This window comes from Panthera pardus, unplaced genomic scaffold (genome assembly GCF_024362965.1).
Source record: "Panthera pardus isolate Hobbes unplaced genomic scaffold, ASM2436296v1 HiC_scaffold_24, whole genome shotgun sequence".
Classification (NCBI taxonomy): Eukaryota; Metazoa; Chordata; class Mammalia; order Carnivora; family Felidae; genus Panthera; species Panthera pardus.
In genome coordinates, this window is record NW_026526810.1 from 11,087,789 (window position 1) to 11,105,752 (window position 17,964).

The window sequence follows — 17,964 nt, forward strand, 5'->3', positions numbered from 1 at the left end:
GCACCCCTCTGTTGGGACTTTATAAACATGAATAAAGTAGAAGATCAGATATAAAATGAAATGACTTGAATGGGCACATCATAAGAAAAGATATCCAAATGGCAAACACAGACACAAACAATGCTCAGCCTCATTACTTGGAAAGGAAATGCCAACGAAAACCCCAGGGAGATACCACTCTACACCCACCAGAAAGGCCAACGTGGAAAAGACTAACAATATGGGGCACTGGTGACGCTGAGAGCAAGTGGAAGCCCACTGTGGCTCACGGCAGTGGATATGGTAGGGTTGCTCTGCAAAACCACACCCTCCTTCGGTCACATACACGCACATTAGGAGGCAATGACTCCTTCCCGCTGTGTGAACATACACCTGCCCAACACACACACTTGACTAGATGGGCAGTACTGCAGCAGGAAGCATGCTCTAGAACAGGTGCCCGTTTCTCTATGTTATACCTTGATAAAGATTTTTTTTTAATGTTTATTTACTTTTGAGAGAAAGAGAGAGAGAGACAGAGGCATGAGCAGGGGAGGGGCAGAGATGGAGACACAGAATCTGAAGCAGGCTCTAGGCTCTGAGCTGTCAGCACAGAGCCTGACATGGGGCTCGAACTCACAACTGAGATCACGGACTGAGCCGAAGTCAGACGCTCAACCGACTGAGCCACCCAGGTGCCCCCCTTGATAAGGATGTTTAAAAATAAGGACAAACAATAAGGTAGAGAGGCTTTGGTGAGAGACTGAAAGTGTGGAGAGACAGGTGAGCTCCTGCAGGGCAGGACTGTGGCTTGTTAGGACTGGGTCTGAAGTGCCTTGGGCAGACTCCAGGGCAGAGCAGGGACAAGGCAAGGGGTCACTGAGATGAACAGGAACCCAAGGCACTTTCCCTCAGGGGTGGATAAACACATAGAATCAGGATAAGAGGAAGACACTCCAACTGAGTGACACATGTTTTTTGCTCTGTTCTACTCAATGAAGATAGATTATAAGATAAAGTCACAAAAGTGGTTCAGACCTGCTCACCATCTGGAGGCACAGACTGCTTAACGGACAGCAGCTCCAGGTGTCAGGGGTAGCGTGGGGCTGCTAACGCCCTTTCAGGGCAGCAGACATCCCAGGTTTAAGGCCTCCCCTTCGAGGTATCCAAGTAACACATGTAACTTAGGCTCAAGTGTAGAAGACTGAGATTTTTAAAAATCCATCCGTGGGAACACCAGGTCACTGGCATTTTGAAAGTAGACACATGGGGGCTTTGCTTTGGAAGCAAAAAGCAAGTATAGGCATATAGCTTCACGTCCCACCCCAAGGCTTCCTGCTTGGTCTTAGGAGGCTGACTGCTTTCCTTCTGGATGCTCATGGGGTGATGCTGTGTGCTAACCCCAGCGCATTCCGTATCTATGCTACACTCACCTTCTGGTCCTTCTCTGACAGAGCGGGCTTCTCACACAAGACCATCTGAACCTTTTCTCCTGACCCTACGTCTCCAGCCCTCTCCCTGAAACACAAGCCTCCTGATGGGGTACCAGAATTCAAATTGGAGATGAACTTTCTGCCTTGCAGTCTTTTGGCAGAAACTACCACCCACAGTGACACAAAATTATGGCAGGAAGGGGCGAGCCCAGGAAGCTGGATTAAAAACACGGATGGTCCCCAAGGCCTTGATGTCAGCTGGCAAGAAATACGAATTCCAAGAGCTGTAAAGACCAAGGCTAGGGAGAGAAAAAGGTGCGGTAGGGGAGCGGACTCTCTTGCCAGTATTTTTGGACAGTGAATAAACCAGCTGCAGAAGACGGGGAAGGAGCCAGGAATACAAAGTGAGGTGGGGGGGGGGGGGAGTTGGGTAGGGAGAGGTTGGTGGGAGCGTTCCAAGTCCGAGATGTTCATAGCAGTGTGATTCGGACATCCTTGGGAAATCTCAAGGCAGCGAGCCTGGTGATTTAAGGAGTGAGCCAGGCAGAGGACATTGTTTTGGTCAGAGATTGGCTCCAGGTCCTCGATCAGCTGTGCTTTGTAACAATCACCACGTCAGGCTTCTCTGCCAAAACAGGTTAACAACTGTTGCCTGGACTTCGTAAAACGCTGTCTGCATCTCCCCCGGAAACACCTGGGGCTGCCGCTAAACCACCCACCCAAGGACTGGGCCCTTCTCTTCCCATTCACCTGGGGTGGTTCCCTGAAAGGGAAGGAACCTTATAGAAACTACCTGGGGGAAAGAGCCTGTTGTTGCTTTCCAGAACGGAAAACAGATCTATGCTGTTATTACGAAAGGTTGGACAGGCTACCAAGGCATAAATATTACAGATGCAAAGACATAGTGTTTCTGTCACATGGAGTAAACAAGGCTGGGCTACATTTTGGACTTTGTTCTTGAGAGGGCCCTGAGCCTCCCTAGCTGTGGCCTACAACCTCGCCAGGGTTGGGCAGGTGTGTGAGAAGGTGACCCTCATGTGTAGGGGAACCTGAACCCCACTCATGGCTGTTCACGGCATCTAGGCCTCAGTGAGGTGAGACAGTACAAGAAAGGGGAGGCTAGCGCGTGATCTACCTTCTAGGCATAATAATTTACAATAACCTTTGTGTTTGGGGGGGAGAACAGTATGAAGTGTGTCTTCTGGGGCAGTAGAAAAGCAGAGACTGCTTTTTCTCAGCCAGCATGCATCCAAGTGATGAGGTAGGAAGCGGATATCATTGAGGACCGTTCTGCTATAAGCACGGAAAGGAAAATGGTGCCCAGACAGGTGTGGCCTTCGTGGAGCCCAGAGGCCAGTGGGGGGAGGACAGAGTGAAAACAAGCGAGCAAGTACAAAAGAGTAATTACAAATTGTTATCATACCTGTAAAGTAGAAAGAGGGTGCTGAGAGAGAGGGTAAAGCAGGCACCCAGTCTGGTGCAAGGTGCTCAGGAAGGAGGCCTGAGAGGACATTTAGTTAGAGACCCAAGGAGAGACACAGGCAAGCTGGGGAGAGGGAAAGGAATACTGACAAGTGTTTGGAGCCTGAAGTGCTGTATCTGAGGACAAAAAGGAAGCTGCAGTGAGTTGAATGGTGGTCCCTTCCCCTCCAAGATAATCCTACTCAGAACCTTCGAATGTGACCTTAATTGGAAAGAGGGTCTTGGTTGATGTAATTAAGGATCTCTTGGGGTGCCTGGGTGGCTCAGTCAGTTGGGCATCCGACTTTGGCTCAGGTCATGATCTGGTTCATGAGTTCAAGCCCCACATCGGGCTCTGTGCTGACAGCTTGGAGCCTGGAGCCTGCTTAGGATTCTGTGTCTCCCTCTCAAAATAAATAAACATTAAAAACAAAACAAAACAAAAGGATCTCTTAATCATGAGATGAGGTCATCCTGAATTAGGGTAGGCCCTAAATCCAACTACAGGGGTCCTTAGGAGAGGAGAAGACACACCAAGAAGACCATGTGAAGACAGAGGCAGAGACCAGAGGCAAGTCTACAGGGGCAAAGAATGCCAAAGGGCACCGGAAGCCACCAGAAGGTCAGGGAGAGGCATGGGTGGGATGAATTCTTCAATTTCAAGAAGGAATCAATCCTGCCAATACCTTGATTTCAGACTTCTGGTTTCTACAATGGGGAGAGGAGGATAAATTTCTGTTTAAGACACCAAGTTGTGGTCAGTTATTACAGCAGCCCCAGGAAATGAATACAGAGGCTATGGTCAAGAGTATGGATTTTATTCTAAGTGCAGAGGGAAATGATTGACAGGGCTGAAGCAGGAAGAAATATAACTGGATTTATGCTTAAGTGGATCTCTCTGGCTCTGTGTGGGAAATGAATCTGGGGGACAAGGAGCATGTGGGAAGCAGGGAGGCCAGTGCAAAACGTCTGAAAGAACAATGGAGCCTCGTTGCTAGGTTCTAAACCAGCTGTGTGACCACGGGCAAGTTACCTAACCTTTCTACCACTCAATTTCTAATCAGTGGAGCCAAAAAGAATACCTATCCTCATAGGGCAGCATTTTTACATGATTCACTTTCTGTAAATGCATAGGAGGGAGCGTGGCACACGGTGTGGGCTCACTGTATTTGCCATTCTTCCCCTGAGAGGACACGGAGGAGGAAGAGAGGGGACAAGAGGACCACTCACAGACTCAGGGGCTTTGGACTGTGGCAATGTCACAGAGGGTGGTGCTATGAACTGAGTGGGGAAGTGGGCTGGGAGGAGAGATCAGTTTGGGAAGGGTCAGGTCCAGGAGAAGACCAAGGGAAGTCGGCGAGGACTTTTTAATCTGTTTTTGCTTGTCACTATAAGCCTATAACTAGCTGAGTCCTTAGTCCAGAGTCAGAGCCTTGTCAAGGTGTGTGAAGGCACCATGTTGGAAAGGTGTCATTGCGAAGGGGAACAGGAGCCAGGAGACATGAGAGCACCAGTATTCTTTTTCTGGTCCTTCTACCATTGCCTGCCCCACGGGATGTTGTTGGATGACAGAGATCAGACATAAAGACTTCCCTCTCAGGGATGTGTCAGTGCCCATAACCATCTGATGTGCTAAGACCTGCATACCCCTCAGTGGCCTGTTTGTGGTAGCCTGACAAATCCCCCCCCCCCCCCCCATTCCTCAATGATAATACACAGGAAGAGGGGCAAGGAGAGAGAAAGTCCATGACCACCACTGGGTGGGGAGGAAGGGCACCTGATAAAGAAGAGGAATGGAAGATTTTTACAACTTTGGGATTTCTGGAACAGCCTCTCTCTTGAGGCCACTGGGTGTGGAGGGATAGGGTGAGGACCCAGCCCATGAAATCCCACAGCAGGTCAGGCCAGGGAAGCACGTTAACTTGGCTTTCTGAACTAGGGGTTCTTTAGGAGTGGGTGGGCAGAAAGCAGCTGGGATGAGAACAGTGGGTAGAGCCAAGGCATGGGGGATGCCTTAGCCAACATCATGCCAAGAAAACAAAGTCAGGGCCCTTAAAAGTTGTGCCCAATGCATCTGCTCAGCATCGATGACATCTTATTCTTGTAAGGGGTGTCCTTACCTGAATACAATCCAATTGTCAACCGTCTCTGGGCACAGGGTCCTTCTGGGCATTTAAAGGTTCTGATAGGCCCCTACTATGACATTTCCTGGGTGACATCTGGTGTGGAATGCTGTGCCAAAGGAGACCAATCCTCGGCTAGAGTACAGGAGCTCCAGATGCAAACATGACGCATCCATGACAGCTATGTATTACAACAAAGCCTTTCCGTGTAAATCACCCTCCTCTGAGCCTCAAACAGTGCTGTGAGTTAGGGGGCAGGGCACACAGTCTCCTCCCATCCCTAATCTTCCATTAGTGCTAATATAGAGAAGGACCATATACTAAAGATAGACCGTGTATGTTATATGTATGCCCATGAATTATTCCAACTTCAGACAGAGACACAGGTAATAGCCATCACCTGCTATAGGGAGTGGCCCTGGGACTTGAAGCCTTCTCTGTTTCACTTTGAAGTCCAGCTCTTCCTACCATACTGTGCCAGCTCCCTCTAATGGCAAAACTGATACCCAGAGGGAAGAAGGGGCTTCCTTGAGGACACACGACCCACAATTAAGCCAGGCCTAAATCTCTGCATCCTGATTCCAAATCCAGAGCTCTCTTCTCAGGGCCACAGATGAAACTATTTTAACTTCCTCACAGAGCCATGAATAAATAGAAACCTCTATTAATTTCTCACCATTTAGCAAAACAGGCTTTCTAACCTTCTACACATCTGTGATGGTTACTTTTATGTGTTGATGTGACTGGCCACAGGGTGTGCAGATGAAAGGTTATTTCTGGGTGTGTCTGTGAGGGTTTCTGGATGAGGCTGGCATGCGGGCCTGTGGACGCAGTAACGTAGATGGCCCTCCCTAATGGGCATCGTCCAATCCCTAAAGGTCTGAATAGAACAAAAGGCAGAAGAAGAAGGAATTCACACACGCACCCTGTGCCCCTACCCCCACTAGGACCTCTCTTCTCATCTTCTCTTGCCCTCCCCTGGGATTCCACCATCAGCTCCTTTGGGTCTCAGGCCTTCAGACCTGACTGGATGACATCACCAGCTTTCCTGGGTCTCCAGCTTGCAGATGGCAGATCGCGGGACCCCCTCGGCCTCCATAATTATATGAGCCAAGTTCTCATCAAGATTCATACATATATTCGTTGATTCTGTTTCTCTGGAGGATCCCAGTATAGCCTCTATGCTTTTAATTAAGAAGTCATTCCTAAAAGATTAAAGACACACCTATTATTTTTCAGCCACTCTGCTAAATACCGGAAGGAAAAGTTTTAACAAGACACAGTATGTGATGCCAATTCTTATAGCACTACTGGGGGAAAAACAGTGTTCTTGACGTTGACTAAACTGTGTGCATGTTTTCCTTTAATCGGGAAGTTCTTGACCTTGGCTGGCCATTGGGTTCACCTGGAGAGATTTAAAACATCCAGTTCCTGGGTCCCATCCCCAGAATTTGTGAATTAATTGGTCTGGGATACAGCCTGGGCTTCAGGATTTTTAAACACAGGAGGGATTTGCTAATTATTCATCACCATGACTTAATTATGGATATAAAGCATTTCTTTTTCACTGATAATTTATAACTTGCTCTTTTTGAAGTGAATGTGATGAAGTTGATGGCACACAGGACATGAAACAGACTCTTTTAAGAAATACTAAAAATGGGAAATTTCAGAGGAGACGAGAAACACCTGTGGGCAAGGAATTTTTATAATTAAGCACAACATCTACCCCTGAGCTTTCTGGAGCAAATGTGCCAAGAACAAGAGGGGTCATGGTGTCTTCTAGGTCAATAAAAGGAAGCTTATAAGATAAAACACAAGAACAAAACAAAACAAAACAAAAACACCCAAAAAACAATTTTCTCTCAAATCGTTCTAAAAGGACCCATGAAAAGTATCTGGATGTACAGGACAGCTGAAACCCCAGGTGCTTTGTGACTCATCAACAGCCAGGCAGCTCCCAGATCAGCTAAGAGCCAATCGAAAGGTGAGCCTCTCTTTTGAAGGTCCACAGGCCTCCCCGGAAGGTCCCCTAAGGAAGCTGCAGGCCAGGGGAGTGTGTCACCCAGCTGTCTCAGGACAGCTTTCTAGCAAGGCCCACGTGAGGAGTAAGGAGCCATGGGACTCAGGGTATCTGTGCTCACAGAAAGAGCTCTGTCGAAGTTGAGGTGGCCTATGACACACTCAACACCCTGCGTCCGTGGCCCTTGGAGGGACTTGGTCTTCCTTCCGCTCAAATTCTCGCAGGAGACAGACCCTCCTTTGCCTAAGGCAGGAAGAGCTGCTGCTGGGAAACCCCGATCAAGGCACCCTGGAGAATGCCTGCTCAAGGGGAACTTACGGGGGGTTGTCACATTTCCTCTGCCGGAAGCGGGCTCCCGTCCCACACGTCCGGCTGCACATGCTCCACGCGCCCCAGGGGCTCCAGTCTCCGTCCACGTGCTCCGGGATGGGTGTCTTGCTCACGCACTCCCCTGCGCGGCACCACTGAAACACAGCAGGGGGGCCCCAGGGGCCCTCAGTGCCCAAGGATCAAACCTGCTCACTCACCCGGTAACTTGCGATTCCCACCACGTGAAAAAGCACCTTGCCGTCCCAAATTGCCTTCTGTAATTCACGTACGAGCAGACCGTTTTGGGGCATGCATGCTTCTTAGCTCTAGCGACCTTTCTTCCTCACTCAACCTGACACCTGTACACCTGTGGCATTTGCAGCGTGCCCTAAAATCCCACGTGACGTGTGCTCCGTTGGAGTTTTCTAAGTTCTCAGAAAAAGGATTAGTTCACATGGCTTATGGAGAGACCTGAATTTCTGCCAACTTTCCTGACTGGGAGTGCATCTCTCTGAAAGGCTGAGTCTCCTGGCTTTGTGGTTTTGAACTTCAAAGTTGGGTTTGGTGCTTCGGAGATGACACCGTAAGTTCCACACGGGTGAACCTTGGCTCCAAGGATAAGGGAAAGCCAATCCTCTAAAATGGAAGTTTCCCAACGTGTGTGGCACATCCAGGGCAGGACAGGTGATTTAGTGGTTCCCAACCACGGCATCTCATTCATTCCTTGCAGGAAGACTAAGAGAACTCTGCGGCTGCTGGCCCTGAACACCTCTCCTCTCCAACACCAATCTCTCCGGTTAATGAAGATCAGGCCTACAGGCTTGCTCTCTTAAACTTGAGCTAGAAGTGAGCAACACAGTTCTCATAGAATTTATTTTATGATAGCCCTTTGTGTATGGCGAGCGATCCTGTTTTTCTATGTATGGTTTATTGACGTGCAAGTTTTAAGTAAATTCACTTGTATGACAAAAAGAGTCGATTGAACAAAAATAGCAAGTGGTTCTTGTATCTTATCAGCAGAAAAAGGAGAGGTGATGTGGGTGCCCCTCTTTTCCCAGAGTGGGCTCCATGGGCATTTCTGGGGCAGCCCAGAGGGTGCTTCAGGTACTCCTGAGTAAAGCACAGACCACTGCCCTTCAGGAGAGACGCCCAATGCTCAGGAGATGGGGGCTGGGGGAGGGCAGTGGGAGGCGGGGGTTACCTTGTCTGCCCCACACTCAGTGCCGTCCAGGGGAGGGTCCAGCTTGGTCTTGCAGGACGTATCTCCTTCCACCAGGCACCACAGTCCAGCGCACATCAGATGCTGCTGACAAGGGAAGGAAGGTAACTGCCTAGAGCACCACACACAGGTCACTACTGGGGGCAGAAGGTGGGGCTTGATGACTGGTTTGGATTGAGAATTTGAAACATGAAGGGAAGGAGGGTCATGAGTCTGGATGTGAAGAAACAAAAATATGTGCATCATTCAACTGGTTCATTTTAACTCAACAAAATTCTGTGCCTTTATTTCCCATGCTTGTCTCATGGGGATTCAGTTCAGCAATTCCTGCATTAGCTATTGAGGGCCTAGGAGTTGTCCGATGCAGGGCGCAGGCTGGGAGCCAGTAACAAACACATACTTTCCATTTAATGTAGGAAGGTATGAGGCAGACACCCATGGGTCAGACCGAGTGCATAGGAAAGGAATCTCTCCATCCTAACCTCACCAAGGAGGGCTTGCCGGAAAAGGCAGCTTCAGAGCTGAGGCTGGAGGGGCCACTGTGCAGGCCCAGAATTGAGACCCCCAAGGGGTTAAAGAAGGCTTTCCATTCTCCCTGTGGTCACCTGCTTTCTAGTTCAGCTGCATTATGCCTAATTTCTTATAGTGTTTCACCTAAAGAATTTCTTAACTGCACAAATAATTGAAATAATTCTATTTAAGAATAGGCATTTAAAAACAGACTCCCATTTGTATTAATAGGAAACCTGCATGTAGACAGAGTGCTCAAGATGGGACTATTTATGAAAATAGCTGGATACATGGCCAGTGTCCTCCCTGGCTGCTTCAGTCTCCCTTGCAGGACTCGGAGAAGACAGCACACTCACCGGCTGCTGCTTCCCCAGTCTCTCTGCTGGAGGCCATCCCCTGACCACGGAGCAACCGTCGGTCATGGGGATGGGAGCTGGACACCCCATCTCCTTGGGTGCAATGGCTCTGAGGCCAGCGCCACACTTCTCTCTGAGGGTCCCGGTGGGATGGTCCCATTGTCCATGCAGTCGCCTGCCCATCAGTGTACTTTGGACTTGCCACCCTCCTCTCCCTTCCCTGCCCCCTCACGGTGCTTCCTGGGATCACTTCCCAGATAAACTACTTGCACCCAAATCCTCGCCTCGTGGTCTGAAAATTGAGAACAGATGTACAGAAGGCTCTTTTAAAGACACAGCACTTCTGGGATGCCAAGCCCAAGCACACGGGGAAAAGGTCTGAGCCGCAGTAGGGAGATATCACCCTCCCGGGCGTGGCCGGGGCACCTGCGGGTACATTTTGGGCAGGGTGAGGGTCAAGGGTCCTTGCTCAGGATAGTCACAGTGGGGCTCACAAAGGGTGTGCTGTGCTTTGTGTAGAGTTCTGCTGTTCCAAGTAATCTCAAACATCTGCATAGAATAGTGTGCACTGTGCTGTCTCAAATCAAAAAATATTTAGAAGCTGAAGAGACAATAGGAGAAACAGGGAAGGAAAACAGGGCTGGAGGGGCTTTGACAAAGAGCTCACAGAGCGCAAGCTCTTGCTCATTTTTTCAAGTGTGTCGAAGCCACTCCATGCCCTTAAAGAAATTGATGATTCAAGGGGAATAGTGTGCCCGTGGGTTCAGGAAAACCCCTGTGTTCCCATTATTGTTCAGTTCTCAGCGGACCGGTAAAAAGATGAGAACTCTGAGCACAACCCCAGCTGGTCCCATAAAGACAGACTGCACCTCATTAAATGTTTGATTCCATGCACCTTGACCTCGGAGCTCTTCGAGAGTGTGGTGTCAGCGCGTGGACATGTGTTCATGAGAACAACGCTGACCCGGCAGGTAATTTATGGGTAGGAGTGCTTGGGATTAGGAGACACACCTGCCCCATCAAGAGGGAGAGGAGGAAGGCGGTGTGAACGGTTTGTTATGCACTTTATAGACCATGAATTCCCATAAAACTTTTCTAGCCATCAAAGAAAAGGAGATGAGTCTGGCAAAGACTTTCAAGAACACAAAAAGTAGTAACCATAAAGGCCAAAGAAATGAATTATATTATGTTAAAATGAAGAACTTCTGTGTATCAAGAGACAACCATAAGAAAGTGAGAGAGGATATTTGCAATAAAAGGGAGAGATACTTATAACGCATGGAGCCAACAAAGGATTTGTATCAAGAATATCTGTAAAAACACGAAAGCTCCCACAATTAAGAAAATAGCCCAGTAGAAAAATGGGCAAAAAACTTGAACACTTTACAAACAAGGGCATTTAAACTTAAGGATGGGGTGCCTAGCTGGCTCAATTGGTGGAGCGTGTGACTCTTGATGTTGGGGTTGTGAATTTGAGCCCTACGTTGGGTGTAGAGATCACTTAAAAAAAAACAAAACATAACGATGGCCAATAAACATATGAGCAGGTGCTTAATTTCATCAGCCACTACCACTTGGTACCTCTACACATGCACCAGAATGGCTAGAATGACAGAGACAGAGAATACAAAGTGTTGGCAAGGATGTGGTATGATATGAATGCTCTAAAACTGATGCTGAGCTTCTAACTTGGTTCAACAACTCTGGAAAACTCTTTGGCAGTACTTACTAACACTGAAGACATGCACATTCTAACACTCAACAATTCCACTCTGACGTATGCATCGGACAGAAATGTGTGTATCCCATTTTTATGAGGTTTAAAAACAAATAAGATAAAATTATCGTTTTCTGTGAGTCAGGATAGTGGATACCTTTCTGTGTTTAGTTTAAAAACAAAGACAAGGGAGTTGAGCAGAAAAGGCAACTTTAGAGCTGCAGCCTCTGATCCCAGCTCAGCCACCAGCACTGCCGTGTGTGCCCAAGCTAAGCAATCACCCTTCTGTGATTCCTTGTGAGTACAGGACAAATGGTAAGGACTGCATTAATGCTTGTCACTGCGGTGCCTGTGAGATAGCTGGCATTCATGTCATGCTTTCCAAGTGACCCAGTGCTCTGCCATCTGTAGGACAAAGTCCTCTAACATCTGTCATCCTGAGGACAGCTGTGGAAGGCAGGTAGGGCAGGGCTTTCTCTATTTTTTTCCTTCTTCCCAAAGAACAGGCACATGTTTGTGGAGGTCAAGGGCCTGAGCTGGTCAGAAGCACCAGACTGGGGAGTTCATTTATCAAGGTTCATATCCTGGTCCTTGACCTATGTAGTGGCTCCACACGTGTGTTCACTTTCTAAAAAAGAATCAAGCTCTAAATGTATGACCTGTGCATTTTTGATGCATGCTCAGTATACTATTTATGGTAAAACCACTTACTGAAAGAGAGAAGACAAGAGAGAAATGCATGCTCTGATAATGGAAGATTCTCTGGACCAACCTATCACAAGGTAGAAGCGGGAAAATCAGGGCTTCACAAGGAAAGTACAAGGATAGACCACGTGTGGGGGGAGCCACTCCTCAGAGCAGGAGAAAGACTGCATGGTGGATAGTCTTGCAACTGCTGGTCTCTTTAGGTCAGGACACACACACTGGTCTCATAAGGAGAATGCCTGCTAGCCTGGAAATAGCCCTGACACTCTCCAAAATGAACATCCTATCTATAGCTGGTCCAGGAATAACTCAGAGGTGAACAATTCATAGAAATAATCAGCACAGGATCTGTACTCATTAGTACAAAAAGGGAGAAGTTACGGGAAGGAGAAAGCATGTGAAGAATATTCACTCACTGGATAAAATGATCATAAAATGACTAAAAATAATGTGCAAGCACATGTGCATTATTATTTTTTAAGAACAAAGTAATTGCATTTTTTTTGGTTTTGTTTCTTGTTTTTTAAGTTTATTTATTTATTTTGAAAGAGAGAGAGCAAGTAGGGGAGGGGCAGAGGGAGAGGGAGAGGGAATTCCAAGTAGGCTCCACACTGTCAGCACAGAGCCTGACACAGGGTTCAAACCCATGAACTGTGAAATCATGACCTGAGCCGAAATGCAGAGTTTGACGCTCAACTGACCGAGCCATGCAGGCACCCCTGTTTTTTCACTTTTTGCACTTGCAAAAGGAAAATACATAAGAACTCAAGGAAATGATGGTCAGGTCAAATGAGATAAAATATTAACCATCACAGCTGGCTGGTCTCTCCTAAAGGAGAGAACCAAAGTAATGTAACAGAAAAGGTATTTGAATACAAATTCAAGGGGTGCCTGGGTGGCTCAGTTGGTTAAGAATCTGACTTCGGTTTAGGTCATGATCTCGCGGTTTGTGAGTTCAAGCCCCGTGTAGGGCTCTGTGCTAACAGTGTGGAGCCTGCTTGGGCTTCTTTGTCTCCCTCTCTCTCTGCCCCTCCCTTGCTCATGCTGTCTCTCTCTCTCTCTCTCTCAAAAAATAAATAAACACTAAAAAATGTATATAAATTCAAGACCCTATCCTGAAATGAAAGAATACCTCAGTCTCAGATTGAAAAGCAAAGCCTTGTTCCAGGGAAAATGGCGAAGAATCATGAACACGGAGGCATGTCCTGATAAAAGTTACTGGATTTCAGAGATAAAGCAAAAAATATTTTAGGCAGCCAGGCAAAAAGACCAAGTCACTGATAATGGGAAAAGGTATCAGGCTACATGCAGATTTCTCCACAGCAGCCCTCAATGCTGGAAGGCAATGGAACAATGCTCAGAAAGACGCAAGGAAAGAAAATGTAACCCAAGCAACTTCTAGCAACTGAAGTGTTGCCCAAATATTTAGGTTACGGAAAATTATTTTCAAACCTATAAAGAGCTGGATCTTTTTTGGGAGACAATACTAGAGGATGAAATTCAGCGAGCAGAGAAATGAGGGGAAAACCCAAGGATTAGAAGTGAACATGGATCAAAGACACTGACTGAAACGTGGGGACTGAAGTTAGACAACAGAACGCAGAGGCTATAAGCTAATATGAGGCAGAAATAATATAGGTATAAGAACAGGCTAGAAAAGAAGGTTTTATGAGATTGTCCATATACATCAATTTCTTTATTGTTTTTGGCTGGGGGAGTAACAAAACATAACAGATAAATATAGTAACTGAGATATAAGAGCTTTTAAAGGTAAAATGTTAACCACTAAGGAAATAATTAAATTGGGGGGGTAGAGGGAATGGAAAGAAGGGGTTTGAAGGTAGAAATTCATCTATTTTATCAAGCTCAAGGAATTAGGATACAGTAAAATAGATAGAAGTTGACCTAAGGCACCTTTTGCTTCCAGCAAATGTCAGACCAAATAGTCTGTGGGAGGCAGGGCTGCTCATCCATTACAAAAGCAGTGAGGTATTGTAATAAAATATCATCCTTATTGCTGCACTCACCAGAAGTAAAGGAACTATTCAAGAAAGCAAACACAAAATACACACATAGCTATATCTCTACATACATACAACATAGTCCAATCTGGGGGTAAGCACATACAAGAGGTGCATTCCCTTGAGGGCCAGCAATGATCTTGATACTACAGTTGGGAGAGTAAGTCTGGAATCTGGAAGGATTGGTGACATCCCTGGCTTTGGTTGAGACAAATATAAATTCTCTCTGAAGGAAAGCAAATCACCATTCAGCCTCTCACAATTCCACGGTGGTAGTCAATAAAAGTAAACTTACAATGAAACATGGAAACATGAATGACAGCTGGCGGAAGACACAAACACAAGACTTAAACTTTCAAAGTGTTTAGATAACAGAATGATCAGATACAGAATATAGAATATCTATAAAATGTTTAAAGAACTAGAAGATGAGATCACATACACAAGCTGGCAGGAAGATACTATTGAGTATGACCAGGCTAATCTGAAAAAGAAACTAGAAAGAACCTTTTAAAAACTGAATGTATAATTGTTGAAGAAAAGCAATAGATTCTGACATCATTGAAAGACAGAATGAGTGACTGGAAAATAGATGTGAATAAATTATACACAGTACAGTATGGAGAGAAAAGGAATTGGGAAATACTAAAAAAAAAAAAAAATGGGTTAAGAGATAAGAAAGAAAAATATTGATGTATGTATCTAATCATAGTCCCAGAAGGAGAGAATAGAAAGAATGGGAGACAGGAAGTATTTGAGAAGAAAATAGCTGACATAGAACATGTATCATATAGAATAATGAGTGCCCATACTTAGTGGGGGGCAGTCTTCTATTACAGCCCAACAACCCCTCCTCCTGCTACTCATACTGTAAGTGTAATGCCCTCCTCTTGTACATTTGATGAAACTACCAGCTTGCTTTGGATCCATATAATGCAGCAAAAATCACAGGATGTCATTTGAAACAATTCTTGGGCTAATGGGAAAGTCATAATGAAAGTTGCAAATGATAAAGAAAATAATGAAGGTGAAGTGCTAGATATCATGACAAATGAAGGAAGAGTCTCAAATACTCATAGACAATAAGGAAAATAAATTAAGTATCCATTTGAAAAAGTTTGAAAGGGGAAAAACATAAATCTATAAGAAAGCAGAATAAATTAATGATGAGGAAAGGAGAAATTTATTATTTAGGAAGAAGAAAAACAATAGGCAAATAGGAGTTGGCTCTTTGGGGGAAAAATAAATGGGATAAACCGCTAGTTAATCTATTTAAGAAAAAGGGGAGAAAGCAGGAATAACAGAAAAAGAAAGAAAGAAAGAAAGAAAGAAAGAAAGAAAGAAAGAAAGAAAGAAAAAGAAAAGAAAGAGAGAGAAAAGAAAGGAAAGGAGGAAAGAAAGAAGGAAAGAAAATAATCAAAATGTAAAGGAAATTAAAAAAAATAATCAGTGATCACTGAGCTCAATTCTATTACATAAGCTTAAGATGAGATGATTTCCTAACAGCATATAAATTAATAGATCTATTGTTGAGAATAGACTAAAAATGTATACAGACTAGTTAATACAGAAGACCTAGGGAAGCTTGCCAATGAGCTGCCCTTTCTGAAAACCTCTGGTTTCTTAGCAGTATTTTCCATAGGGGGATTCTATTTAGTCTTTAAGAAACAGATAATACCAATGCATTCAAACTGTTTAATGGCATACGAAAGGAGGGAAAGCTTTCCTTATTCTTTGTATTAATCAATATGACTTTGAAACCAAACTGAACAGGGCAGGAAAGGAGAAAAGCTTCATACCAAACTCATTTATGAACACTACTGTAAAAATCCTAAATAAAAGTGAAGCATGCACCATGACCAAGAAAGCTTTACTCTGAGAACCTGAAGATGGTTTAATATTAGAAAATCTGCTAATATAATTTGCCACATTAATAATTAAGACAGAACTCATCCATTCCTCATTATGGATGCAGAGAAGACATTTACTAAAATTTAATCATAACCTCTTATTAAAGTTCTTAACAATATAAATAAATGGATACTTTCTTCACTTGATAAATACCTATCTCATGGAGAAACATCAGAAGAATTTCTCATTAATGCTTCTGATGTATAGAATGTATATTATTACAGTTTTTATTTTAGATGAGAAAAGAATGGATATTATCACACTTTTTATTTTAGATGAGAGAGAGAATTAGGGGCTAATATAGAATTATATAACTAAAAACCCAAATGACTCAATTAAAGAACTATTATAATCTCTAGAAGAATTCAGTCAGATGGCTGGACATAAAATGAAAATACAGTAATCAAAGTTCTTTATAAATATCAAATACAACCAGTTTTAAAGATATAATGGAATATGGGATTGCAAGCTGGTGCAGCCACTCTGGAAAACAGTATGGAGGTTCCTCAAAAAACTAAAAATAGAACAACCCTACGACCCAGCAATTGCACTACTAGGCATTTATCCACAGGATACAGGTGTGCTGTTTCTAAGGGACACATGCACCTTCATGTTTATAGCAGCACTATCGACAATAGCCAAAGTATAGAAAGAACCCAAATGTCCATCAATGGATGAATGGATAAATAAACACACACACACACACACAACAGAGTATTACTCAGCAATCAAAAAGAATGAAATCTTGCCATTTGCAACTACATGGATGGAACTGGAGGGTATTATGCTAAGCGAAATTAGTCAGAGGAAGACAAAAATCATATGACTTCACTCATATGAGGACTTTAAGAGACAAAACAGATGAACATAAGGGAAGGGAAACAAAAATAATATAAAAACAGGGAAGGGGACAAAACAGAAGAGGCTCATAAATATGGAGAACAAACTGAGGGTTATGGGAGGGGTTGTGGGAGGGGGAATGGGCTAAATGGGTAAGGGGCACTAAGGAGTCTACTCCTGAAATCATTGTTGCGCTATATGATAACTAATTTGGATGTAAATTTTAAAAAATAAAAAATAAAATAAAAGATATAATGGAATAAAAGACACCATTAAAATAGAAAAAAAATATACTATAGAAATAAATATATTAAGAAACTTATAAAATATACATAAAGAAAAATTTTAAATTTCCTTGAGGGAGGGAGGATGTCTTGAATGGATGTAAAGAAATACTATGTAGGAAAACTCAAGTGTATAAAGGTATTATTTTTCCCTGAGTTAGTCTCTAAAATAATATAATTGAATTTAAAATACCAACATAATTTGGAACTAAACAAGCAGATTCTAAAGACCATATGAAGAAACAAACAAATAATAGCCTGGAAAACTGTGGAAAAGCATATGGTTAGTGCATTAAAATATAAAACAATGGCCATGTAAATATTAAGAGGTACATGATTATATCAGTGGAACAGGCTGGGAAATCCAGAAATATATTTTTTAAATGAGAAATAAAGAAGTATAATGTATTATAAAGATGGCATTTCGAATTCATGGGGAGATATGAATTAATCAGTAAATGGTATGGAGCCACCTGAGGGGCCATCTGGAAACCAACTGAGGTTGGATCCCTACCTCACACCTTACACTAAAATAAATGATTGCTGTATTAAGGATTTAAACATAAAAATGAAATCATAAAAGTACTAGAAGATACGATACAATTAAGTTTATTTACAATTTAGGAATGGGAAAGACCTTTCAAACCATGACATAAAACCCAGAAGACTAAAGATATTGATATATTTGACTTTACACACACACAGACACACACACACACACACACACACACACACACACACACACACACACTTCTGCTTGACATAAAATGATTTTAAAGAAGTAAAAAACAAACATCAAAAAAATCTGTAACTCATATTTCATCTAAAGGGCCAATTTCCTTAATCTATAAAATTTCCAACAAATCACTAAAAAAATCAATAATCCAAAAGATTTAAAAAGACAGTCCACAGAAAAGACAACCCAACTGGTTTTTTAATATATGAAAAAAATACTCAAACGCATCAATAAAGAAAGTGTCATTTAACCTGCAAGATTCATTTCCTAAATGCTCAGATTGGCAAAGACCAGAGAGGCTAAGCAGATATGGGAAAACAGGCACTTCCATATGTTG

The 17,964-nt window shown here is 43.9% G+C and overlaps 1 protein-coding gene across 4 annotated transcripts in view; it reads right to left on the reverse strand.

Annotated features, from left to right (window-relative positions):
- The window catches only part of ADAMTS17 (ADAM metallopeptidase with thrombospondin type 1 motif 17), a 343,562-nt gene that overhangs the window by 132,521 nt on the left and 193,077 nt on the right, over positions 1-17,964 (reverse strand). For 2 of the 4 annotated variants that reach the window (XM_019460111.2, XM_019460109.2), the window contains exons 11-12: positions 8,530-8,631; positions 7,338-7,483 (exon numbers count right to left, since the gene is read on the reverse strand). In XM_019460111.2, coding sequence (XP_019315656.2) covers positions 7,338-7,483; positions 8,530-8,631 — 248 coding nt within the window. Of the gene's footprint in view, positions 1-7,337; positions 7,484-8,529; positions 8,635-17,964 lie in introns of all 4 variants that reach the window. The other 2 variants (XM_019460110.2, XM_019460108.2) reach the window with 1 other exon arrangement.